The 24,746-nt window shown below is 53.7% G+C and overlaps 1 protein-coding gene across 1 annotated transcript in view; it reads left to right on the plus strand.

The window, feature by feature from the left end:
* Positions 1–2,506: 2,506 nt before the first annotated feature.
* Positions 2,507–24,746, plus strand: part of FGF18 (fibroblast growth factor 18) — a gene marked incomplete at both ends in the record, with an annotated part of 73,362 nt that continues 51,122 nt past the window's right edge. The window contains 2 exons of the mRNA XM_082323935.1: positions 2,507–2,538; positions 2,820–2,856. Of these exons, the coding sequence (XP_082180061.1) occupies positions 2,507–2,538; positions 2,820–2,856 (69 nt within the window). The remainder of the gene's footprint in view (positions 2,539–2,819; positions 2,857–24,746) is intronic.

Genomic DNA, 24,746 nt, shown 5'->3' on the forward strand with positions numbered 1-24,746 from the left:
TTGGTCTGGTGCCGTCTGCGGCAGCTGGCCATCTGTGGGAGACTCGGTGGCCTTTTCAGGAGCTCTGCTGGGCGGAGAGGCCATGCGGTCTTCCCACAGCCAACCTCTACCATCTTCCCCCTTGGCACGTGATTTACGCCAGATTGATTTTACAGTCTTGCGTTTGTGCCTAAAGAAGGTTTAAAGGGAAAAAAAAATTACCTAAGGAGGCCCAAAGAAACCCATTGGGGCCCGACTCCTGCCCTGGGGCTGTTTCTGATACAGTTCAGATTAATTCTCTGATTGCTCTGAGTTTCGGTGGTTGGAAAGCCAAGAAGGAGCAATCAAAGCTCATGCTCGCTGATGACTACGAGCGTCTGCGAGTGTCAGGGAGGAATTATCGCGTTCCGGCTTTGCAGAGCTGCCGTGTGCGTTGGCAGATACTGGGCTTAGCAGGGTGAAGGGCTGATGCATGTGGAAACGCTGGGCTTGGCCCCATGCCGTGGGGTGCCTTTCCCGTGGGGTACTGAGGAGCACCCAAGGGCACGAGGTGGCGTAGGCCGGGTTCCTCCCCACCCGAACTGCTTTGAGGAAAAGAGACATTGGTGATGATTAGGAACGTATTGAATATTTTCACATCTAAGCTAAATGCTCTCATCCTGCAAGTCCCCAAATTCTGTTTGTACCGTTTCTGTGTGGGCACCTTGGTGAGCTCAACTTGCAGGGCTCGGGAAAGTGGCTCTGATGGCCTTGGCCATCCTTGGAAACAGCCTTCAGCTGTGGCAAGGTGCCGTGGGACCGCTGTGACGGGGATGTGTGGTGCCACTGATGGCGGTGGCATCAGGAATTGACAGCGGTTTGGATTTTTTTTTTTTTGACTTGTGGATCCCTAAGACCAGAAGCGCAAAGTCCATTAGACAGACACATGTGTATTAGTGCTGGGGGTTTTATAAGAACTTGCTTTGGTCGCTGTTTTCAAACTTCTTAACATTTTCTGTGCCTCTTGGGCCTGAAAGTATGGGCTGAAAAACACTGTGATTTGGTGCCTGAAGTGTGCTCAGAGATGAACTCTGGGGACTAAAGATGCCGCTTGATTTGTGGCTGGGAACCCGGGGAGGGCGAGCGCTTCGGTCCCCACGGATGCGGGAGCAGCGGGGCCGAACGCTCTGCGCCGGTGTGCGCTGTTGTTCGAGTGGAGAATTTGGAAAGCTCAGAGCTATGAGCGATGGTTATGTTCTCACTTAATAAGGTGTTAACTGACGTTAGGCTCTCTTCGGAGAGTTAGGCTATGCGTGGAGGTTAACGGTTCCTGGCATTTTGGCTGCCATAAACGAGCTTTGAGAGACGGGGAAAGCGTTACCGCACGCTCTCAGCGTGTGAATTTTTTTCTTTACCTAGGGAAAAATAGGGAGGGGGAAGCCCGTTCGGTTTCGCCCCGGGCCGCAGGAGCCCTGCGGCGGGGCCGGGCCGGGCCGGGCGGCGGTGCGGAGCGGCGGAGCGGCCGCTGGAGGGCAGGCGAGCCGTGCCGAGCGGGCGGGCAGCGGCGGCCGCCGGCCGGGGAAGCGCCGGGCAAACCCCGACAACCTGACCCCGGTGTAAATATCCCGCCGCGGGAGCGGTGCCGGGCTCATGGGCCCGGGCGGGCGCGGCGCTGCCCTGCCCGGGCGGCGGCGGGGCCGGGGGCCGGCGGGGGCGGGTGCCCCGGCCGGCGGGGGGCCGCGACGGGGCTGGCGGGGCCCCGCTGCCGCCCGCCCGGGGCTCGCCGGGGACGGGACGCGCTCCTGCCCGCTCGGAGGTAAGAGCGCAGCGGGCCGGGCCCCGCCGCCCCCCGCCTCGGCCGGGCGCGGAGCGGGGCGGCGGCGGCCGGCTCCGTCGGGGGCTTCTCCCCGGGCGTTCCGGGCGAGCGGCGGCACTGCCCGCTCCGTCGGGCCGGGGAGGGCGCGGAGGGGCCCGGAGCGGCGCGGCCCCGCTCGCTTTTCCCCCTTTCGTTTTCCTTATTTCTGAAACCCAATCGCTCTCCCCGCCGCCCCTGCCCTCCCGGCCGGGCCGCGCCGGCGGTGCCCGCCCCGCGGGGGCTGCCCGGGCCGGTCCCGCCTCCCGCTCCGCGCCCCGCGCCCCGCCGTGCCGCCCGCCCGGAGCGGGGCGCGGAGCGGGGCGCGGAGCGGCGCTGCGCGGGCGCGGGGCCGCGGAGAGGCTTTATCCGCCCCGCGGGGCTGGCCCGGGGGGGCGGCGGGGGGGGCACTTGCTGATGATCGGAAGTTACTGACAATAAGCACCTTCATCCCCCCCAAAGGCGGAGAGAGAGAGAGGGAGAGGAGGAGGAGGAGGAGAGACAGGGGGAGAGGAGAGCTGATGCCTAAGCGAGTCACTCGGAGGAGGCAAAGCGGGCGGTACCACAACTTCTCGGCGGCGCGGAGCGGCGCGGAGCGGAGCTCGCCGGCCGGATCGCTCCCATGTCAGGGCGGCGGTGGGGGACTGCACTCCGCTAGCGTGAAGCCACTGGCCTCCCCCCTCTCCTCGCCCAGCGATGTATTCACTGCTCTCAGCCTGCACTTGCCTGTAAGGATTATGGCATATTTTTTCGTATTTTTTTTATGATTTTTTAAAAAAATTTTTAAATCGTTTTTATTTTTTTTTAAACTTTCATTTTGGAGGCTCCGGTTGCATTTTCCTTGCAATCAGGTGGTAATCGGGACCCGAGCCTTTTTATAAGCAGAGCATCGCTCTGCGCCCTTTAAAAAAATCGCAAACAAAAACAAAGCAAAAAAAAAAAAAAATCAACTTTAACCATTTTACCGCATCATTTGATCTTTTGTTGCTTTTTTTTTTCTCCTCTCCAGATGTTTACATTTCCTGCTGCTGTGCTTTCAGGTACAGGTACGTGTCCTTTCTGTCCTCTTTCGCTTTTGGTTGTAAAATAGAAACAAAGGCGGCGTGCTGACCTCGGAGTGCCAGGCAGTTTTGGCTAGGGCTTTCACTTTTTTCCCTCTAGTTTTTATAGCCGTATTAAACTGATTGGCGCGCCAGATGCTGGAGTGTCACCGGCCCTGGAAAGCGGCTGCCCCTCTCGCTAAGCTCCTTTTCCGTGCCCGCTTGTGCTGCGGCAGGGCCGGCACAGGCGCTGCGGGCCCTCGGCCGCCCGCTGCGGGCCGGGGCGCAGGCGGGTGCGCCGGTAGCCTGCCGTAGCGGGATCCTCTGGAGTGCATTAGCCTGGCTAATGATGTGAGAGGGAGCGCTGGACTCTCCTCCTTGCACAATGTTGATTGATGCACTTGCCTTGGAAGAGCAGGCGCTCTCCTGCTCTCGCCCTCCTTTCCCCCCCCCCCCCCCTTTTTTTTTCCCCTCCTAGGGAACTTACTCCCAAAAACTGATACTTTGAAAAACACGAGTTTTCCTAGCCAGGAGAAGGAGGCTGCGTGTTCCCTCCCCATTATTCAGTAGAAAGCCGTCCAAGTCAGATCCTGCCTTTGATCCTGCCTCGGCAGGAATGAAGCCGTTGGAGGAACACCCTGAGCGGCGAGGCTCTGCAGCCCCGGCGCCCGCAGGACGGGGACAGTGGCCGGGGGTGCCCGGGCGGCCGCTGCCCCCCAACAGCCCCGGGGCCACGAACCTCCCTGGGATGGGGATTTTAGCTGGCCATCCCGGAGCAAACCCACCTGCGGGGCCGGGCAGAGCAGGTGCCCCTGGCCTGGTGGCCCCAGCCCACCGTCCCGCTGGGGCTGGGGGCACGCGTGCCACCCCCTCGGCCCCGCGCGGGGCTTTGGCTGGCATTGCACCTGCTCGCCCTCTCGCAGATACCCGGTGGCAGTGAGGGATGGTCCTGCATGAGCACGGTCGCAGCCTTGGAGGGGGCTCCGTCCCTCCGGCCGAGCTCCAACCCAAACCAGCCCCATCCCCTGCTCCCCCACCCCTCAAAAAAATCCCCAGTCGCGGTTTTTTTTCTCATCCCCTCTGAAAACTGCAGCTCGAACCTAACACCGACAGAGCCTCCCCTCGGCGGAGCAACCTCCTCGTCAGGAGAGGATCCACAGCTGTAAATTACCCTGCGGTTGGAAGGCGTTTGCTGTATTTCTCCGGTGCGTTTTTTTTTTTTTCAAGCCCGAGGAATAACAGGCTGTGCAGGGCTCGCGGCGACGGCACCCTTTGCAGCGGGGAGACGTTTTTTTGCGCTTGTGCGGTAACTGAAGTTAATCAGCCCTCCAGCCCCCTTCCCTCTCCCCCTCCCTTTGGTGCTTTTAGTGAATCAGAAAAAGTTTGGCTGGCTGCCTGGAAAGCACTTGCTAAAATCTGATCTCTTACTTCAGCAGCCTTAAAACTTGGGAAGTTATTGGCATTTATACAGTTGGAGCTTGCAGGCTTCCAAAGCAATAAAATAATAAAAAAAAAAAAAAAAAAGCTTTGCGCTCTGGTGCTATTAGAACCATACTTGCTCCATTTCGTGCTGATTTTGCGGGATTCGAGGCGGGGATTCGCTGCGGATGGGCGCTGCGGAGGTGTCCCGGGCCGCGGCCGGAGGGGCGGCGGATCTCGCTGGGTGTTACACCGAGAGGCGAGCTCTTTCGGCGATTAGCGTTGGGAGCCAAAACATTAGATTAGTCATACTCGAGGGCCTTCGAGTGAGTGTTTACAGTATTAATGGTAGATGAAAAGATGTGAATGCTGTAAGTTTTTATTGCCCATTTTGTTACACTTTCTTTCTGGATTTATTCACGGGATTACATGTTTTGAGCCTGAATGGGAGCGAGGGATTATAGGATTTCTTTTATAATGATCAGTTTGGATAGGAGTTAGCCTTTGGTGAACTGGAGTAAATTAATGCATCGCTTAGGTTTAATATTTATTTAGGCTAAAGGAAGTTGTTTAGTTTTGCTTAAAGGGCTCTGTGTTGTATTGGGGAGATTTAAGAGCGCCTGAAATGGATTATATTCTAAGGCCGCCTTTCGCCCTCCCGTGCAAGCCATGATCAGCGGGTCGTCCCACGTGCTAGTCTGAGAATTACGCTCCTCTGCTGATGACTGTTACCCCGTGGCTCTGCATGCAAAGGTAAAAATCCCTCCAGCATGCCTTGGGGCTGGAGGTATTCTGGGGCAAAATGCCACAGCTCGGTATTAACGTATCTTCTGTTAGTTACTCGTGTACCAAGACTGCGGCGCATGACTGCAGCTGCCTGCAGTTTGGTGGTATGGTAGCTCAGCTGCTGACTAAAAGCTTTCTCGTAGACCCCGAGCCCGCCTCCGCAGCCGCCCGTAGGTGACCCCGGCGGGTGTAGCATCACCCGTGGGTGGGTTGCGGTGGCACCGGAGAGGCGTTCCCCAGCCCAGACCGTGGGGAGGTCGGAGGGACAGGAGTTTTCAGGAGCAGGATTTAGACTCCTGGACGGGTTGGCCTCCTCCAGGGCTTTGCCGTTGGGTGACATTTCCACCGAGGGACACCGGGGAATAGCGTGTGGCGGGTCGGAGGGGAGCGCTGCTGGAGCGCAGGCGATGGGTGCTGGTGGCTGCGCGCCGGCACGGCCATGAGAGCAGCCCCGTACCTTGCCGGGCTGCGAGGAGGACAGCTTGTTCTCCGGTCCCTTCCCCCGTGGCAGCAATGTCCCCATCTTGTTTTCTTTTCTTGCATCTTGGGAACTTCCTCTGCTGCTTGAGGTTGCTGCAGTCCTGAAGGCAGCAGGGACACTGGATATCCTTGGAGACACTGGAGAGATTAATTCATTTATGCAGGTTGTTCTTAGGGAAGCCTTTTCACCGCTGGTTACTCAGCTTTCCCTCTATCGCTTATCTTTAGCATCCTTCAGTTTAATTCTCCTGCTGCCTTTTCACACTTCCAGGAGCGATTTATCTTCCATGTCCTTTTTCCCTCTGTATGTCCCGGAGCGGTTTCAGGTTTGGCTTTGGAGTCAGTCCCTGCTCTTCACGCTGGTGAGAAAGCCCAGGATCGCCTTGCGTGGAGGGAGGGGATCTCCCATGCTGTGCCGGCTCTGGCAGCCCCGGTGGCCCTTAGGACATCAGGGCTGGGGACATGGGACCTCAGGAGCTCAGAGGACCCCCTTCGCTGGGGCAGGTGGGGGCTGGAGGCAGCTTTGGTGTAGGCCGAGCAGCAGGATGCGAGGTTTTGGGTGCTGCTCTGGTTTGCAAGAGCTTCCAGCTCTTCTGCCCCTGGGCCACCTCCAGCGCATCGTCAGCCGCAGCATGGGGCGATGCCGGCACGGGCTGCCCCGGCCACGCCACAGAGCGGAGGCTGATGCTGCCTCAGCCTCTTCCCTGCCCTGATAAACCTCGGTGTGTTCTTCTACACGAAGTGCATCTGTCTTAGATTATGAAGAGGTCCCTGATAGGGCCAAATCCTTTGCTTTTATGGCTCTTATAGGTTAAGATCCAGCTTTGGATTCTGATCCAGAAGCAAACAGGAGGTCAGAAGAGCACGCAAGGCAGCACCGGGCTATTTTCACATCTGCTGGTGTTGTGTAAGAGGAAGGCTGCCGCGCGCCATGCCAATAGCAACTTCTGTTTCTCCTAAGCTCCTGTGCAGCGACAGACAGTTATTGTTTGGGGCTTTGTAAAGTGAGACACAGAGAAGTGTTGCTTCCACACGTTCAGTGAGCCAGATCCTGCGGTCTGGCGAAGCTGCGCGCAGCACATGTCGGAGGCGTGAGCCTGCTGAGCGGCTCCCTCCCCTCTCCCTGTCTGCTCCTCCGCAGCCGTCCTCCCCGGCGGCGGTCGGACGCGAGTGCCACCGAACGGTGCCAGGGACACTTGTGGACAAGCTGGAGCATGGTCCTTGTCACAGCCCACACGGCTTGCCTTGCCACGGGGCTCCTGGCCGCCCCTTCTGCGGGCATGAAGCGGTGCTGGAGCCGAGGGTCCCTGCTTGCCCTGCCCTCACCCTCCTGGCGGCAGTGCTGGTGGCCGGCACTGAAGGCAGGGTGCTGGACCGCACGGCCCCAGGGGATTATTCTCATGTCTACCCTCCCTGCGGATGGGCACCCGCCTGCCCTCATCCTCCTTGGCTGGCACAAGCGTCTTATCTTGAGATGGCGGCCAAGGCTGCGTGTGCTGCCAGGGACAGAGGGCATCGCTGCATCGCTCTTGAAGCCCATGCTGTGGGATAGGGCAGGTGCTACTTCGATGCGGCATATCGCTCCGCTCCTCGCAGCAAAGCCCTGCGTGCTGAGACTCAGTGGGGTCCCGGCGCCCTGCGGCTCCCAGGCTGGGAGATCCTGTGCTTGCCATCTCCGCTCAGCCTGGACCAGGACCGCCGAGTCCTGGGCACAGCGTCCCCGTGCCAGCACCTGCCTCCTGCTCCGCGAGGGTGTCTGAGCCCCCTCAGGTGAAGGTCGCGCTGCTCCGTGAAAGCGCCTGAAGGGAGTTCTGCTTCCCATCCTTGTCTCGCTGTGGTTCCTGCCGCGCTGCAGCACCCGCCTGAGCTGGCCACCCCGCGCTCGTGCGGGGCTGCTAACGCACGGGTTGTAGAAGCGACGCTGTGAAGGACAAAATGTGGCAAAGGTGGTCTGGGAAAGGCTGGGAAGTTTTCTGTTGATTTTTCTGATGGCAGCCGACTCTTAATTATTAGGCAGTGAGAAGACAAGAGAAACTGCATAAGCAAAGCCTGATTTAATTAGAGGAGGAGGAGCTCAGCGATGTTGATGAAGTGCGTGACCCCATGACGGGCTGGAGTTGATGAGATGGTCCACGGCTCCGGGTCTGTGCTGCTGCTGGGCTCGCGGCGGTGGATGCGGTGCCTGCTCGTGTGGCTTCGCTAGTCTGCGACCCGCAGAGGCAGGCTTTGGTTGCGTATTAAATCGTTCATTCCTGTTTAAAACCCCCTTGCTCTCCAGGAAACGACCGTGCTGCTTGCCACAAGGGATTTTTATTCCCCGCTGCTGACTCATTGCACCGGTCTATGAAGTGTCGTGTCCTGAAGCTGCCCCTCGTGCCCTGCTTCTGCCTCCCGGTCTTCGGAGAGCTCAGGCTTGTGGAGGAGGAGGAGACACGCTGGAGCAGTGGCCTGGGCTGGAGCGGGGAGGCCTGGCCCCGCTGAATGGCAGTGGCCTGGGGCTTGTGCTGATGCACGCTCTGCTTCTCCCGTGGGAGAAGTGAGACTGAGATTAGCATGGGGGCAGTGCAGATGTGGGTCTTGCTCCTACACAGATGGGGGTATGCAGCCCGTGCCCCCCACGGCGGCTGTCGGCTGCCTGCCCTGGGCACGTGCTGCCTTTGCTGCCCACGGTCCCCAGCCCTTCAATGTGGTGGGACAGGTCCTCTGCCAGAAGACCCCTCAAACACACGTTTAACAGAAAGTTTTGCAAGACTAAGCTGGTTTCCACATTCCCATCCCAGCGAGGCGGAAGCAAATGTGAACTTCAGCATTTGGGGTCTTGGTATTTTCTGGGTGCGTTGTGGCCATGGGCAGCAAAGCAGAGCTGCTGCTTGGGGGCTTCGATCCGCACACCTGCATGTATTGCAGTTTGCCTTTTCGAAGCTCTAGAGATGCGCAAGATGCTTCAGAGAAACATGAGAAGGACTCGGGTGTTGTTGAGGAGAGCACGTAGAAGGGTATAGTAGGTGCGGGGTTCACATTTCCCCTGTTGGAGATGGCTGGACGCATCGTGGTTGTTATATTTAATTTCTGTTTTGCTTTCCTTATTGCACCTGGCACATCCAAGACTGGACGGAGGAGAGCGATGCTGGGTTTGGAGCAGTGCTGGGTTTCACAGGAGGGATGCCCGCTCAAACCCCGCTTGTTTTCTGCTTGTAGAGCAGCTTGGCCGTGGCGTACCGAGGCAGGAAAGAAAAGAGCGGAACGGGCAAAGGGTGACGCTTCCCAAGCCCTGCGGGTGCATTTGGGACGTGGTGGTGCAGCCGGTGGCAGGTCCTGTGGCGAGGGGGAGGCGGAGGTGACCGCCGAGGGCTTCTGGGGGCTCAGGTAGGATGAACAGCGCTGGGGGACTCAGGTGGCCACTCAGAATATTTGATTTTGCTGTAAGCTGATAGTTTCAAGCTGGTCAGCCGGACGAGTGGATATCTCCCTCCGATGTGGGAGTCTGAGCTCAGGAGAAAGACTCCCCTGGGGCTGAAAATAATCTTTTTGGATCTATAAAGCTACTTCCCGGATCCTTGGGAGTGTTTTTATGGGCCTCTGCCTTTCCTGAGGAGCTGGGAAAACCCCTGTTGCGCTCTCTCCTCTCTTCCCTCCACCCTCGCTGAGCAATAGCTGCTTTTGCTTTGATTTTCTCCAGATACAGACACTTTAGATATCAGTTGTGATAAGAGCAGGTGAAAAATGTGTTCAGGGAACAACGTGATTTGAAAAGGGAAAAAAAAGGAGTGGCTGCTGCTGGTGCCCGGGCAGGGGTATGTGAGGATGGACACCTGCTCCAGGGCCTTTGCCTAGGGTCTCTGCAAACTGCTCAGGCCCTGGGAAGGCTGGGGTAGGTCACGCCACGCGTGCTGGGGGGGACGGAAGCCTTGGGCACCGCGGGGCCCCTAAACACCCTCCTGCCTGGGAGCCCAGCGCACAGCCCCGAGGGGGCTGGCAGGCAGGAGCCCCCAGGATGCTTCGGGGAGAGATGCTCTGCTGCAAAGCGTGACCTTCACTTGCTCTGCTGCTGAGACCAGGGGGGCTTCCACGTGGGAATCTGTGGCCCTGACAGGTCCCAACTTTATTTTTTTTCTTTCCTTCCTTCCTTGGGTTTTTGTGTTTTGATCACCCGCTGTGCCATAACAGCAGGTACAATCAGAAATTCTGCAGAGCTGTGCGTTACGCTGCCTACCTGGTATATCACTTCTGTGTCCTGGTACCTCTCCAGATGTCCATGGAGGATTAGGCATCCAGCAAAGCAGCTGGAGGGAAAGTAAGGGGGGAAAAAAAAAAAATTAGAAAAGACTGTCTGGCTCTGCCAAAGTATTTTCCTATTGGCATTCAGCAGCCTCGCCATAGCATGAAGAGAAAGAAAGGGGAACAGAGAGACGGAGAGAGGAAGGAGGAGGCTTAGCCTGTCATGGTCTGCGTGTTTCCCTTTGTGCGAGCTCCTTGCCGTGCCGGGGGCTGCGGTGGGTGGGAGCCGACGTGCCAATCTTCCCCGCTTGGCCAGGGGCAGGCTGCGGGGTTCGTGCCCCCAGTGCCGGGCTCGCCGGCTTGCTTCAACATGGGGCTGGGCTCCCCGGGCAGCACTTCGACACCTCCCTGCCTGTTTTGCCCACACAAACAGCTGGATTTCAAGCTAAACCACAGGGCAGTGTTTTCCATGTAGCGACAGCACATCCTCCCCCAGCACAGCACCGTGCTCTTTGCCAAACTCCACTTACACCCCGCTCGCTGCACGCATTTGCTTTTTCATGAGGTTATCTGCTTTATTGTGCTGCAGCCGGCGGAAGAGGGGTCGTGCTGCCGGGAAATCCAAAACGCCTTTAACGTACTGACCTTAGAGTGCAATAACAGTGTCTAACAGCATCCTCCTGCGTATAGCTCCTGTCTCAGCGTGGTGCTGCTCCTGCTTGATGGCTGTAGCTGAGTGCATGCCCGTCGAGCCCGCTGGCGATGCCGACTGAGGTGAACTTTGCTTTGGAGGCAAGCTGGGAGGAAGGGGGGAAGATCTGAGGCTGCGGTGTTGGGTAATCACAGCCCCTGCCTCGGGGGGCAGTTGAAACAGGATAAAAAAGCGGGGAACAGTCCGGCAGGTCCTGCTCACCACCATATGGGCGGTAATGACGGGAGACGAGGCAGAGCCCGGCCCTCGGGCTCGCCCCACGCCCAGACGGAAGGTGAGGCAGGGTTTCTGGGGTTCACTGGGGCAGCCTGGGGGTGCTGGGGCTTGCCCCAGGCGGAGGCTGAGCCCCAGGCGGTGGCCAGGCCGAGGGGCCGGATCCTGCAGACGATGGGGGGACGGCACTGGGGGGAAGCAGCGTGGCGAGGGGCCAGCTGTGCCCTCTGAGTCCTCTGCTAATGTTTTATACTCCAAATCACGTTGAGATTGATGAATGCTAAACCTTGGTGAAGGTCCCAGGGAACTGCATATTGCATGGATACAAATAACAGAATGCAGCAATTAATTAATAACGGATTGCTCTTCCTACAAGGTATTTCCAGCACTCCTTATTCCTCCCAGTTCCTTTTTCTCCTGCTGCGTATTTCAAATCCCTTTCTTTCCTGCTAAAATACTATCTTTGGCATCATTTTTAAGGACAGCTTGTTAAAAAGCTGTTGTATCTTTTGGAATACCCCGAGCTACTCTTCTGCAGAAATCCAGAATTAACAGAAAAATGCAGGGAGCAGTGGCGAGCTTGGTAAATAACTGGGCTTGCAGCGCACGTGCTGGGTGACCATGGGCACGGCTGGCAGGATGTGAAGCCCTGGGATTATAAATTAGAAAATGGGATGAAGGACAATATTGATAAAGGGCATTTTGCTGCTTCTTTATTACTATTAATGCATTTGAAGAGGGGGATGGTCTGGGGACCCCAGTCCCACCTGCGGGTGAGGGAACCCGTGCGATCGCAGCAATGCTGCAGGTTCCCTCACCCGCAGGTGGGACTGGGCTCACCTCCTTCCCTGCAAACCCCAGGCAATCAGCTAACCGTGCCGCTCCTTGGGCTTCTCCTGTCGAATTGTCAGCTACGAACCTGAACAGATACTCACGTTTATTTTCCCAAGTTGGATTCAAACGGTAGGCAGAATTTGACTCAGTTCTACAAACCAATGAGTGGGGTGCGTGCTTCCGTCTGTGATTTCCCACTATAAAATGAAAGCTGCCAGGCCTTCAGGTTACAATCCTGTATGAGTAGCATCAGTCCCTCAATGCGAGGCTGTACTGTAAGATTGCACGGCGCAGTGCGGTATTGATTATCTGTAAAATAAATTATGATGTATGTAGTGCAGGTTTCTGACCCCGTGGTCGCGACCTTGCGGTGATTGGGGAGACTTCCGACCAGCTGAGATCAGAATAGCAAACAGCCCCCCGGCAATCAATAGAGAAACCAGCAGGTCTGGTCGTTGGGGCCTTTTACAGGAATGATGTTTGATGCTGTGTACGCACGGCATTTTTATCCTGGGGAACAGGCAGTTCTTCTACAAACTTCACCTAAAATTAGATGTGAAACTCTGTGTTAGGTGTTCTGCTGTGCGACAAGCCAGCCTAACGACCGGGCAATCAGGGACGGAAAACTTTGCAGCGCAAAAGGGAACATGTGCGTTCCTGCGTCGGGGTTTTCCATGATCAGCAAAGCTGGTACCTCTCAGGTTGGAAGGGAGGAGCGAGGGCTGCTCTGCCCAGCTGTGCTGGCCAGCCCCCGCCGTGGTCTGCGGGACAGGCATGGAGGGTCCACCCTGGTTATATTGTGTATTTATTTTGTGAGTTTGAAGTAGCATTATCTCAGCCCCTGGGAGAGACCTCTTCTGACCTGCAAGCCAAACTGACCCGTTTGTGGCAAAATTGATACTTAGATTGCAGGGCTGAATTTTTAGAGATGTGCAGACGCTTGCAGATGTGGATGCGGTGAATGAGGTGCCTGCTCCAGTGCTTTGCTGGGGTTGCCCCCCTAACCTGCATAGGTGCAGCTGAGCCACCAAAGCAGTGGCAAGGTGGGGGACGGGACCGGGCTGCCCCCGAGGCACCCCGCGAGCATCATCCTCGCTCCTGACCCCGCTGGCCTGAGCGTCGCGGCGGTGCCTCCAGCTCCTGGGTCGGCCGGGCTGCCTTTGCTGGTTTGGAGAGGGAGCAAATAAATGGGAACAGTCTGCCAGAGGGGCCGAGGGCTTGCTTTTGTGCTGTTTATGTTGAAAGAGTAGGTGATATGAATTTAATTGCTGTTTGAATTTAGCAAACAAGAAGATGGAATTTATTTGCGCAGTTTTCATTTCTTTCTGGGAGCCTGATTTCCCCAGTGTGCACCATCACTGTGCGTGCCAAGAAGCTGAACAACCCCAGGTTAAGTCGTGGGGTTTCACTTCTAAAGAAAATCTGTGCTAACTCACATGGCCAGCAAAGCTGAGCTTGCAAAGCCGCTCGTTAGCCGGGCGGTGGGCCCGGGGAGGTGGGGAGCTATAGGCATTCCCAGACCAAATGGGAGCTATAGGCATTCCCAGACCAAACGGGGAACTGGTCGTACTGTTTCATTGGCACCGTTTGTGTGCCGGGTGCCCGCGGGGCTGTAGCCCGCTCCTGCAGGTCCCCTTGCGGAAGGATGCTCGGAGAGCAGCGGGACGGGGATGTCTGGACCGAGGCACGGTGCTTTACGGCATCCTGGTGGTTCAAAGAAAGGGCTGTTGGGGAATCTCCAGCTTCATGTCATAAGGTCTCCTTTCCGTGTTTGCCCACGGCTGGCCTGAATTTCCCCTCAGCAGCATTTTTTCCCCGCTGCTGGTGGCTGGTGATGGATGCAGCAAGGCATGCTGGGCTCTCCTTGGTACCTGCAAGCTGTGCAGGGATGCAGCAGCCCAAACCTTGGAAGGTGCCTCAGTGATTTTAACACCTCTTTTTCTTTTTTCCCCTGTTCTAAAATGTTTCAAAAAGGATTTGTTTTCCAAAACTGTTGAGAATTGTTCCCTGAAAATGGGAAACCTGCAATCTCAATGAATTAAGACCAAATGAAGCTTTTCCTTAACTCAACAAAGCAGAAAGATAAGAAATCCTATTTGTCCGGCATTTGCAGTGTAAAGATTTCCATGCAGGAGCGCAGCTAATAGAGATCAGTACAAATCTTCTATTAGAAAACAAACCGTGCTTTTCATTTTTGGCCCTAGGCTCACATGTTTGTTATATCTGATCCTGGAGGCAGATTGACAGTTTGGTTTGGATCAAATTCAACACATGGTTTATGCCATGCTTTTGATAAGGCTCAATATTAATCTGATTCTTTTTTTTTGTGTGGTCTTTAGTACACGAGCAGCAGAATTGTCCATTCCTAGGAATATTTTCGCAGTGAAACCATTGAGGAATTTATTTCTGGAGGGAAGATGAAATTACTGATTTTAAAAACTCTCAAGATCCCAAGTAAAGTTGAAATCCATTAATGGCAGGCAGTAAGCTTGACATGACCTGGGCAGGTCTCGAGCTATTTTATTAACTGATATAAAGTGCATTTTCTTTAAATATCTTCAGAAAGGCAGCAGAGGAGCAGACTGGCTCACGCAGAGGGACCAGAGCAGGTTCCTGTGCCTTTACCACCAGCATCAGCTCACAGTTCTGGTTAGCTGGGAATGAAAATCGGCACCGTTTGCACCTGTACGTGCTTGTGAGCTTGCGTTTCTTCGTAGGAATAACGGGCATTGCCACTGTCCGCTGGTTCCCCGAGCAACCTCCTGCGGTGTGTCCCAAAGATAGGCGTTTAGGTACACTGGCCCATTAGGCGCAAATAGTTATTTATTTGTGTAGTATATATTTATTCTGTTTATAAATGGGCTTCACTTTGCAAAGCTGGTGTCTTTTGTCATTGCTCTGTTCCCTAGAAAGAAAGTGAGGAAAAAAGGTAGAAGAATTGGGAATGGGGAGGACCGAAGGAGAAGAGGCAAAGGAGAAATTGTTTGTCGCCTTTGGACTCCGTGGCGCAGCAATTGTGTGCCTGGAAACCCGGCTGCAAAGCTTTGCGTCTGTCCTTGCTGTAGGATGCAGCAATCTGTTGTGGCTAATTTTGGGGCCACCTCCACCTCCGATGCAAGCGTGGCAACTTGCAAACGTGGTTATTTTGTCAGGGGTGAAGTTGGTCCTAAAGCTTGTCTTCGGTGCTTGCAGATAACCAGTGCTGGCAGGACCTGTCGGTTGGTTGTATGGTGCTGGAACCGGGCACTGGAAAAGCGCTGACTTGACGGTGATGCTGAAAGCAACTGAGATCCCTATCCCAACTATATATTAACTTCCTAAAAAATGAAATGAATGGAGCTGGAGATGAACATGGCCTGGGTCTGCATTCATTTGAAGCTGCCTCCAGCAGTGAGGTGCACCCAGGGAGGTGCTTAGGTGAGCTCTCCTCTGAGTGATGGAGCTCCTGGGGCACGTGTCTCGGGGTGAAGTCCTTGTTTCTCAGCAAGACGGTGCGAGTTCCCTGTATCCATCCGTGTTGGGTGAGCCGGAGATCTCCAGCCTCAAACGGAAAATGTGTGTTTGCACAATTAGCGTGGCCCCTTCCTTCCCTGGGAGCAGAATGGTTTATTGATTTCTTTGGCCCGCTCGCCCCCACCTATTCAGCAATAATGACCCTTCCACCCCAACTCTAAATCATCCCAGCCTGCCTCGCCCGTAAGCCCTCTAATCTTTTTGGGTTGTTGTTGGTATTTATGCTCGTGGAGGTTTATGATCTGTCGGCGCTGGCTGCTGAAATGCTTTATTTATCCATACGCTGGGCCACACAGGGAGCGTCCTTATTCTGGTATCATGTTCAGGATGCTGTAGTTAAGGTTTGTGTCAGCACTTCCATGCACAAACCTTGTTATTCAGGGGTTTTGCAACTCCGTGGAAAAGAAAACCAGCAACCTGGCACGGCAAGGGGAGGCTCAGAGGCACACATGAAAGCACAACAACCCACTGCCCATTTAGGGATTATTAGATGGGCAACTTCTTTCCTCGAGGAAAATAGCCAAAAACATCCTCCTCCTTTGGTTCAATTTTGTAAAAAGAAAACCCTCTTTTGTGTGCTTGTATTGGTGTCGGATGAGGAAAACACACTGAGTTAGGACACAGGCTGGAATCCTCTCTGGATACTTAAAAAATAAACATCCAGCTGATGCGGAACAAAACTGCCTTCTCCTCTGAACAACTCGTGTGCTGCCGAGGGTGGAGGTTTGGGGAAGGCAGCGGCTGCTCCCTGCCGCCTCGCTTCGCCCGGCCCCGTGGCCGCCCGGCCGGCAGGCTCGGCACCGCAGCCCTCCGAACAGTAGGCGACGGGGTATATAAATGTGATTTATTGCCCTGTTAGCGCAGGAGCTTGTGGGCTTATAAATTACTGGGAGATTTCTCGATAATAGAGGGAGTGTGGTATAAACAGGAGAGATAATAGGGCTTGAGAATGTATTTCAAAGAACTTTTGGGGAAGGAGAAGTTTCGTGGCTGTCGGCAGGTATGGGGTGATGGCTGGCTGTGGTGGAGGAAGAGCCTTTACAGACCAACCCAGCCGGGATATTTTTTTATTGCTTCCTCTTAATGGCTGATGGATTTTGTGGGTGCTCCATGGAGCAGCCTGGAGCAGAGTTGATATTTCAGAGCGAAAACGCTTGCGGAATGCATTAGCCCAAGACAACAGGCTGGGGTTTGCATCGGGGGTGACTTGTTTAAGCAGAACTGATCCGCCACGTGTGTCTGCAAGCAGGAGCAGGCAGTGATGAAGTACCCTCCGCCTTCCTCAGAAAGGGGACACTGTGGCAGCAGGGTTTTTATAAAGGGAAACGGGGAGCGCCAAATAGATGCTTGGCCCTTTTGTTAGCAGGTACCGAGCTGGCGTGACTGGCAACCCTAAGTTACAGCCCTAAAGCCATTTTTCTCATCTCCAGGGTGGTGCCGGCAGGTCCTGCAGCACGTCACCGTGTGTAGCCGAGGGGATGCTGCCGCCGCGCACGGCAGCGTGCAGCAGGCTGAAAGCAGCAGTGATGGTACGGAAGCATCGTTTTGGGGAGGGCATTAGTGAATTGGGAGGTGCAGGAATACATCTCCTCAAACATGCCTTCGGGCTGGGTCCGGGGGATGCCCAGCTTCGGCGCTTAGCTCCCTCTCAGTCCTCAGTTTGCTGACGCCCTTTCGCAGGGCACGGGGGGAAAGGGTTGGCAGCTTCTGTGCAGGCTTGTGAAAGCGCTGGGCTTGACGCGGAGCATCTTGGGTGCTGACGCTGAAAGAGGTGGTTCCCATCTCTTCTGTTTTCCCTTGAAGCTTTTGGAGCTGGCCATGCATTTTGTTCACTGACCATGAACTTCTAAGCCATTTTTTAACACCTTGGTCTTACGTTGGGGATGTTTTCTGTGTGAAATCGTGCTTTGCTGGTTGCTCCTGGAAACTCTGCAGCGTGGTACTGTGCAGCATCTCAGACCGTGGTTTCAGGTAGGGCCACCCTGGAGAAATGATAGAAAACGGAAAAGGTTGTTGTTAATGATGACTTTAATTGAGTTTTGCTGAATAAAAGTGGGTCTTCGCAGGTAAGTTGATTTGAAGAGATTTATTCAAAGTAAGTAGCACATTTTCAAATGGAAGTTGGTTCTGTCCACCTCCCTACATCAGCAGGGGTCCCGTGGTGATGTGTTTGGGGTTCAGAGGACATCCAGAGAGCTCCATCGTGCCTTACAGTTCATGAAATAGGTTTTGCAAGGCAAGCAAAGCATAAAGCAAGATCAAAAGAAAATATCTCCCTTGCAGAGATGAAGGAAATTTTGCATCTTATTTTTCAAATAAGCGAATTACTGATCAAAATCATGTCTGGAAAGCCCTGTTCCAGAAATAGCTTGCAAGACTTTTGTAAATAAAGGTGTTTCTCACGTCCATGGGAAGAGAACTGTGCAGGGACAACTCTAATATTGCAGGTGCTTGGTCATGGTAACTTGGGGAGAGGAAAAGGAAACTTGTCAGCAATGTGTTGGCAAAGGGTGCAACTGAAATGGGGAAAAACTGTTTGAAGGACAAGAGGGTGCTCATCTCCATGGCTGTGATTTCACAAATTGCCATTTATTTTTAGTAATTTGCTGCCCTACTCCACTTTTCACCCTGATTGCTCTTTCTCAACACTTGTTACCCCGGGACCTTGCCTTTAACAAGTCCCAGGGGATTCAGAGTGCTCCAGTGGCTTGTTCCTGGGAGCTGGTCTTGACTGTGCTGTGCTGTTGTCCCAGTTCCCTGCTCTCTCCTGTTCAGGCGCCTCCAGCGTCATTTCCAAACCTACGCCTTCCTCGTGGCACAGCAGCGCTGGGCATCTCTGGGCCCCTGCATGAACAGGGCAGATGAATCTTAGGTCCCCTCTGTCCCCTTTCTGTGAATTTTGGAGTTTGATACAGCTGTGTACTTTGCTTTTTAAAAAGCAAAGGTTGTGCCCCTGGCTCTTCCAACATTATCCCAAGTCAGGGCTCATCTGATAGTCTGTTTGGATATGGTGGGTGAAGTCCAAGGACAGAGAATATGTCATGACATATTGGCAGTGTCACTGGCAGGTGGCAACTGGAAGGAGAAAAGGAAATGCCCAGTGGTGGTTGGTATTTTTATTGGGTTTTTAGACCTGAGGAGAAGTCGCTGTCTCTGTGAAGTGTAGCTTGAAGTTTGCAGAGATCTTCTTCGCATACAACTCCTTTTCCTGTTTTGACATTAAAAGCTTCGGATCAGCCTGGCATTTGGGGAAGGGCAGGTCCACGGTGAGCCCTCGTAATGCTTCCAGGCATCAGCCACGTCCAGCAGCACCAGCCCTGCTGTCACAGGCTTTATTTCACTGCGTCGGGATGGAGAGTCCGGAGAGGCTGTCCCCCAAGCTGGGCATCCCCATCGGGTGTTGTAATGAGGCTCTGAAAGAGAGCTCAGCCCAGAGAGGCAGGACTTTTCCCCCTCAGTAACTACTATTAGCAGGCTGGTATTCAGGAGACATGTAACCATGGAGGCTGCTGTGCATTTACCAGTTTCCAGTGATGTTTTGGTAGTGTCCATAACATGGATTTGATACTTGCCCTGAACCTGCAAACGTCTCCCTTCAGAGCGGTGCTGCTGGAGATGGTGGGAGTAAAGAAGATGCTCAGCTGAATGACGGAGAAGACAAACGTTAAATGTAGGAGGGGAGGGTGCAAGCTACGGGGGGGATTTTGGGTCTCAAACAGCTAATGTCAGCCAGTCCTAAAAGCAGGCATGAAAAAACTGGAGGCAGGCTAGTGGGAATGAATGCAAGGCAGAAGTGAGGTCTCAGCAGCACAAACATTCCCAGTGGAACGACTCCTGCAATTTCAGTAAATCCCCCTATTGGCCTCCAGTTATTGTGAGATGGATTAACCTCCCTGTCCTTGGTCACAACCATTTTCTTATATCCCAGCACTGTGTGGAGGCTGCCAAATCATCAAATGAGTGAGCAGTGACACCTGAGGAGGTCCCTTTCCCCTTGGCACCTTCCCATGTAGGGTCAAGAGGTGTTATCTTGCCAGAATAAGCAGGAATGGGACCGGTTGGAGCTTAGTAAAAGGTTTCCAGAGAGGAAACTTGGTAGAGGAAAAGTGGCACGGGATAATTCGATAGGGTCTCCAGGCATCTCTGCTGAATCGGCTCTGTGCTTTTGGAGAAGCCACCTTGCACATGAGATCGGTGCTTGGGAGCTACTGTCCAGGGAGACAGTTGTTAGCCACACCTTGATTTTCTTTGCAAATGTGATGGAAAAAGGTGTTTTGGAAATCCTGCCCTGAACTCGAGTGTGCTGCTCGGCAGTTGCCATGTTTTACCCTAGAGGGAGTTGCTTTTCTGCAGTGGGAGCAGGGATCTGTGTGTTCCTTGGACAATGTCAGGGGACCGGGATGAAAGGAGCTACTGGGGTAAACATCAGATCGCTGCTGCAGTGCTGCCACTGCAAATGTTTATTGCTTTTATGGTGAGATCGGTCTCTGGTGATCTTCTGTCTCCTTCTGATGGTGGTGTTTTCCCAAGTATTGCTTGGGTTTCCCATGTCTTGTGCTTTTGCTCCTGTTTTCGTGGAGGTCCCAGCTGGGCTGGTATCGAGCAGAAGAGCCAGAGATGTCACCTTGGACCTGATGGGCCCGTGCTTTAAACAGGCATCGTAAGTCCTAGGCGTGAATGACTCTGCCTTTTCCAGGGTTTGGAAAACCCCTGACCGGTTTCAGGGGAGTGGGCTTGAGGTTTCTGCTCTGCCCTACTGCCCTGGCCAAACGGGTTTGCAGCTGGAGCATCTGCCCCGGGAGGAAGGTGCTGCTGATGGAGGGAAGGAGAGAAAAGGTCAGGAGTGCTTTGAACCTGGCAGGTTTTTCAGTGATTGGGCTCAGGTCTCGTTTGAAGAGACGAACAAATTGCTGGTAAGTATTTTTAGTGGGGTGCCTGCAGCTTTTGTCCCTGGAGCGCCCCGCTGGGAGGACTGTCCTGGTCTCTGCTACAACCCAACCGGCATGGCCAAGCGGGGCTCCTCCAGCGCTGTGTGCGAAACGGGGCGAGGAGCCGAGGGCGACGGGGACAAACCGCCTGCTCGTCCAGCAGCACCCCGGGGCTGAGGGGCGACAGGGGAGGGGCAGCCCCCTCACCCTTGTTTCTCACCTTTGCAGAGCTCCCTGTGCTTTGTGCAAAGGCTTTTAAGTTGTTTGGGAGCAAGCTGGCTGCTGCTGCTGGTCTGCCTCAAAAGGGACCTCCTCGGCGGCTCGCCGGGCGGGTGATAGGTGCTCAGACACGGGTTACTGTGCTGCTGCCTTGTTGGGGACCGGGGTTGCTCTTCGTGTGTTTTGGGCTGGAGAGACTTTACGGTTTCCTCTCAAGGTTTTGTTTCTTGAATGCCTGTTTCAACTGCTCAAAAACACTAAGAGACAACTATTTGCGACGGTTTGAATTGCTGAATGGTTTTAATTCCTGCATATCAGGGCAGTTTAATTCAGCAGGAGTATCTTCTCCATAAAGAAAAGAAACTTTTTTTTTTTGTTGTTGTTAAGATAGTGAAGGCAGTTGTAGCAAGCCAAGCTCCCTGAATCCAGCTGCTGGCTTTGTGAATCCATGATCTCACAGAGGTTGGTTGGGGCTGTTCTGCAAAGCCTTCTTGCAGTTCTCTTTGCAGCAATACCCGTGCTGTGAGGAGGGACACAGGCATGAAACTACTCCTGAAAAATATTTACGTCCTGGTGCTAGCAGCGAGGCGCGGTGGCAGCAGCACAGAGCCGTGCAGGGATCCTGGGTCATGCATGGCCCGTGCGAAGCCTGAGGGACATTGCCACCGGTCAGCAGAGCATGTGGGGAATTAGTGAACATTGAAACTTCCCCCCGAGCAGAGAGTGCACCCCTTGGGAGGCACGGCGGGAAAGGGGGGAATTGTTTTGGGTTTTGTTTTGCCCTCATTGAACTTGATGGTGTCAGAAATAACTGTGGTAATGTGGCAACGATGGGAGCTTAGCCCTTCCCCAGCAAAACCATCTGGGGAGAAATCATGGTAGGAGATTTCAGCCATAAAGGGGAGTATTTTGGAAAGCTTAGGCTTGGGGAAGCAGTGATTTTTGCAGATCGGGACTGTTGTGAAGGCTGTTGTAGTGTAACACATCCTCCAGAGCTGATCCTGTCATCTCTCCATGGGTGGTGTGTGTCAGGGTGGGTTTGATCTGCATGGTAGGATGTGTCCAGAGCAATATACGTGCAGTGAGGTCTCCGTCCTGGGGAGGTGCGAGGGTTTCTGCTGGCAGCAAGGTTTGGGTTGCTGTGATCATACGCTGTCCAGGTCCAGGCTGTGTAGTTACAAGGCAGTGCTGTTCAGGCAATATTTGGCACCAAAGGGGACCAGACCTGAGCGGGTGGCTGGAGTGGGAGATGGCAGGTGGGGCAGTGCCTGGAGGGGACGTGGGGGCTTTGCCCTGTGCCTGGCTGGCTCTGCCAAGGTCTAAGGTGAGTGGCAGAGCTAAATAAAACAGTTGGGTATAGCAGTCCAGCTTATTCCTGTGTTTCTTCCAGTAAAAAAAAAAAAAAAAAAGGTGCAGTAGTAAATGGGAACGTTGTACATTTTGGAAAACGAGGTGCTGAACATGGGAACAAATTTGGAGCCCTGAAACCCAGCCTATCCAACTTCTGTCTGGCAAGTTTGGCAGCTACAGCATTAACCCTTGCAACTTTGTGCAGCCGAGGCTGCACAGAGATGCCTCGTGGAAGCCTGAGGCGACCTCATGAAACCACCATGGAAATTTAATGTATTTCAGTAAGCAAGGGAGGAATCTGTTGAGCTGTTTGTTTGGTTTTATTTTAATATCCTCCATTTTTTCCCCTACTTACCTTTTTGAAACTCCCATTCTTATTATTCTGGAATCATCACCCTATTTCCTGAAAATATAGTTTCACTAAGATGTGGTTGGATTTTTTTAAATGGAAAAGCAGTGGATCTTGTGGGTCAGAGTTGTAGCACTCGAGCAAAGCTAAATTGCTTTGCACGCCGTGTGGGCCCTAATTCTCCCTGCATCAGTGTCTCTTCCTGAGACAAAATCACATGGATAAATGACAACTTTGAGTCAGGATTGCTGAGATTGCTTTCAACTGGTATCACAGATGTCCTACGAGACCACAGGACGTTTTAAAGCCCTGTCGTGATCTTGTGTCCCAGTTTGGGAACCCCAGAAAGGACAAGCAGAGTTACTTGACAAATGCGCATTTCAGCGTGTCCATCTGCTGCATGGAGGATCTCAGTTTTCCCCTTGAGACCTCGGTCGACTGACGGTCGGCCAACACTCGGAGCCGCAGAACCGAGGACCTGCAGATCCCTTTGGGTACGCAGGGACCGGCAGGGACCCTTCGAAATCGTCCTGAGGAAGACGAGGTGCCAAAACTGGAGTGGTCACGTCTGCGTGGCATGGGGCGGCTTCGGGTCGGACCTTCCTTCCAGTGCCGACCTCCCTCGCGAGCCCTGGGCAGCGGCTTTGGAAGGCAACGTTTTGCCAGTCGCAGTGGAAGTCAGAAGGACCACCCAGTTCTGATAGGGGCAATTTAGAAAGGAAGGGGAAGATTGTGAAAAGAGGGGCAAAGGGGCACAAAGGGAAGGGAAAAAAAAACCCCACTGCTGAACAAAAATGAAGATCAAGACCGCTGTTAAACACACTGCCTGCGAGGGAGGTCTCCACCGTGCCTTTTCTAATCTAGAGCCAGCAAGGATTGTATTAACAGCTTCAACGCAATGGAACAAATTAATCCCTGATGTAATTGAAATCGGTGAGGTCTCACAATAGGTGAGTTTGACCCAGTGGGATAGAAATAGAACAAGTATTGGAATGAAGGAGTGAAATGAAGTCACACTGTTCAGCCATTGGTATTTCATTCCTAGAAACAAAGGCCAGACAAATGCAGAGAATACATGGCTCTGCTGGGCATGGTTGAAAGCTGCTCAATAATATCAAGCTTTGAAGGGATATTTCTGTGTGGAGAGGAAGTATATAGCAGAGATATAACAAGCATTAAAAAGAAAGACAAAGAAAGAAAGGAAGAAAGAAAAAGCCCTGCTTGCTCGTTGCCTGATTGATAGCTGTGGTAAAATAATACCAGCCCTGAATTAAAAAAAAAGATATATCACAGCTGGAGAAAAATAAGAAAAAGAATTAACGTCTGAATTGTATTTCTGGAGAATCAAAACTGTCAGGAGCTCGTGGCGAGAGGCAGCGTCCTGCAGCTCAGATGCGCGGGGTTGGTTTGCTTTGGTTAGCACAGGTAGCAGGAACTGGTCCCACTGGGAAAGAGGTGCCTTTTGGTGCTGGGAGGTGGCTCGATCTCGGCCCCTTTGGTGCTGCTGCACCACGGCACACGACGCAGGCTCCTGCTGGGGGGAAGGTGGATGCTGGAGGGGTGGGCTCCCTCTTGGAGGCTGTTGAGCTGCTGTTGCTCATGGCAATTATATTAACAATGTGACTTGGGGGCTGCAGCCAGTGACCCGGTTGTGAATCGGTGAGAGCGGGCGGGAGGTGGAGACGTGGACGGGAGTGTTGGAGCCCGTTGAAGAGAGCTGCATTGCAGCACTTCAGCAACACTCTCGTGCTGGGCTTTGCACCGGCAGGCAGCGCTGGCTGGAGGCGCCTTCCCTTCCGCTGGTTGCACGCGAGTACGGCTGGGGTTTTAAAAGTCATTAATCAAGGCTGAAACCCTGCTCTTCCCCAGACTGAACCATTTCCCAGGGTGGAACAAGTTTAAAATGTCACCATCTCACAAATGGTGCATTTTCACAGTTCTGGCTAAGGCTCACTCCATCGTCAAAAGGAGAAATTTGGTTTTCTCAAAGGCGGCATCATCTTTCTCTAGAAAATGGCCAAATACTGACTGATGGGCCATAAAACATTCGTTTCCTCAAACTCTCTCAGGTTCCAGTTTTTGGCACTCCCTCCCGCCTTCCTCGTGGTTTCGTACCAGGCTCAGTAACGCTGTTGTCTGCCATCTGAGGGTCGATGGGCACGTTGCTTTGGGGGAGCTGGATAGCAGTGGTACATGGCTTGGAAAGCTGGCGGGATCTCGGGGAGATGCTGGGGAGTTTGGCTGAGCGATAGCCATATTTCTCAGGGGCTGTGTGTTTCGGAGAGAAGGAAGGTCTGACGCTGCCCGAGGAGATTTAATGTATGGCCTCTCTGAATGCGGCAGGCAGCTCTCCGGAGAAAAGGAGGCTCTGCTTGCAGAGCAGCTTTTGGATCCAAGTATGTGTCACCTCGCTGAGCTGTATGTCCCCTCTTCCAAGCACTGGAAACGTCTTCTCTTTGGGTCTTGTTTAACATTTCTGAAATCCAAAGGGACGGGCAGGCTCGACCCTCTCATCACCCTGTTTCCTTCTCCTTTCCAGCTCCGTCCCTACATGCGCTTCACTTAAAGTGCATTAAACAAAGAGCAAACATAATTGAATTTCGCATACTGCAGCAACTTGAAAGCGCTCAAGTCAAAGAAACAAGGGGCTCGGGTTCAGAGCATATCTGTACAGGAGCGGGGAGAGCTCTGGGTTTCTCCCCGTGATGGGCCGATGTCTCCAGCTCTTCTGGAGCAAGGTCTTTTGGCATCTGGGTTTTAAATAGGACATTCATGCTTGTCCGATGAAATATTTTTTCCCACCAAAAAAAAAAAAAAAAAATCAAAAAGCGTTTCAAGTGAAATACTTTGTAAACGCCATCAGTGGAGTCTTTTG

This window comes from Platalea leucorodia, assembly GCF_965183815.1.
Source record: "Platalea leucorodia genome assembly, chromosome: 11".
Classification (NCBI taxonomy): Eukaryota; Metazoa; Chordata; class Aves; order Pelecaniformes; family Threskiornithidae; genus Platalea; species Platalea leucorodia.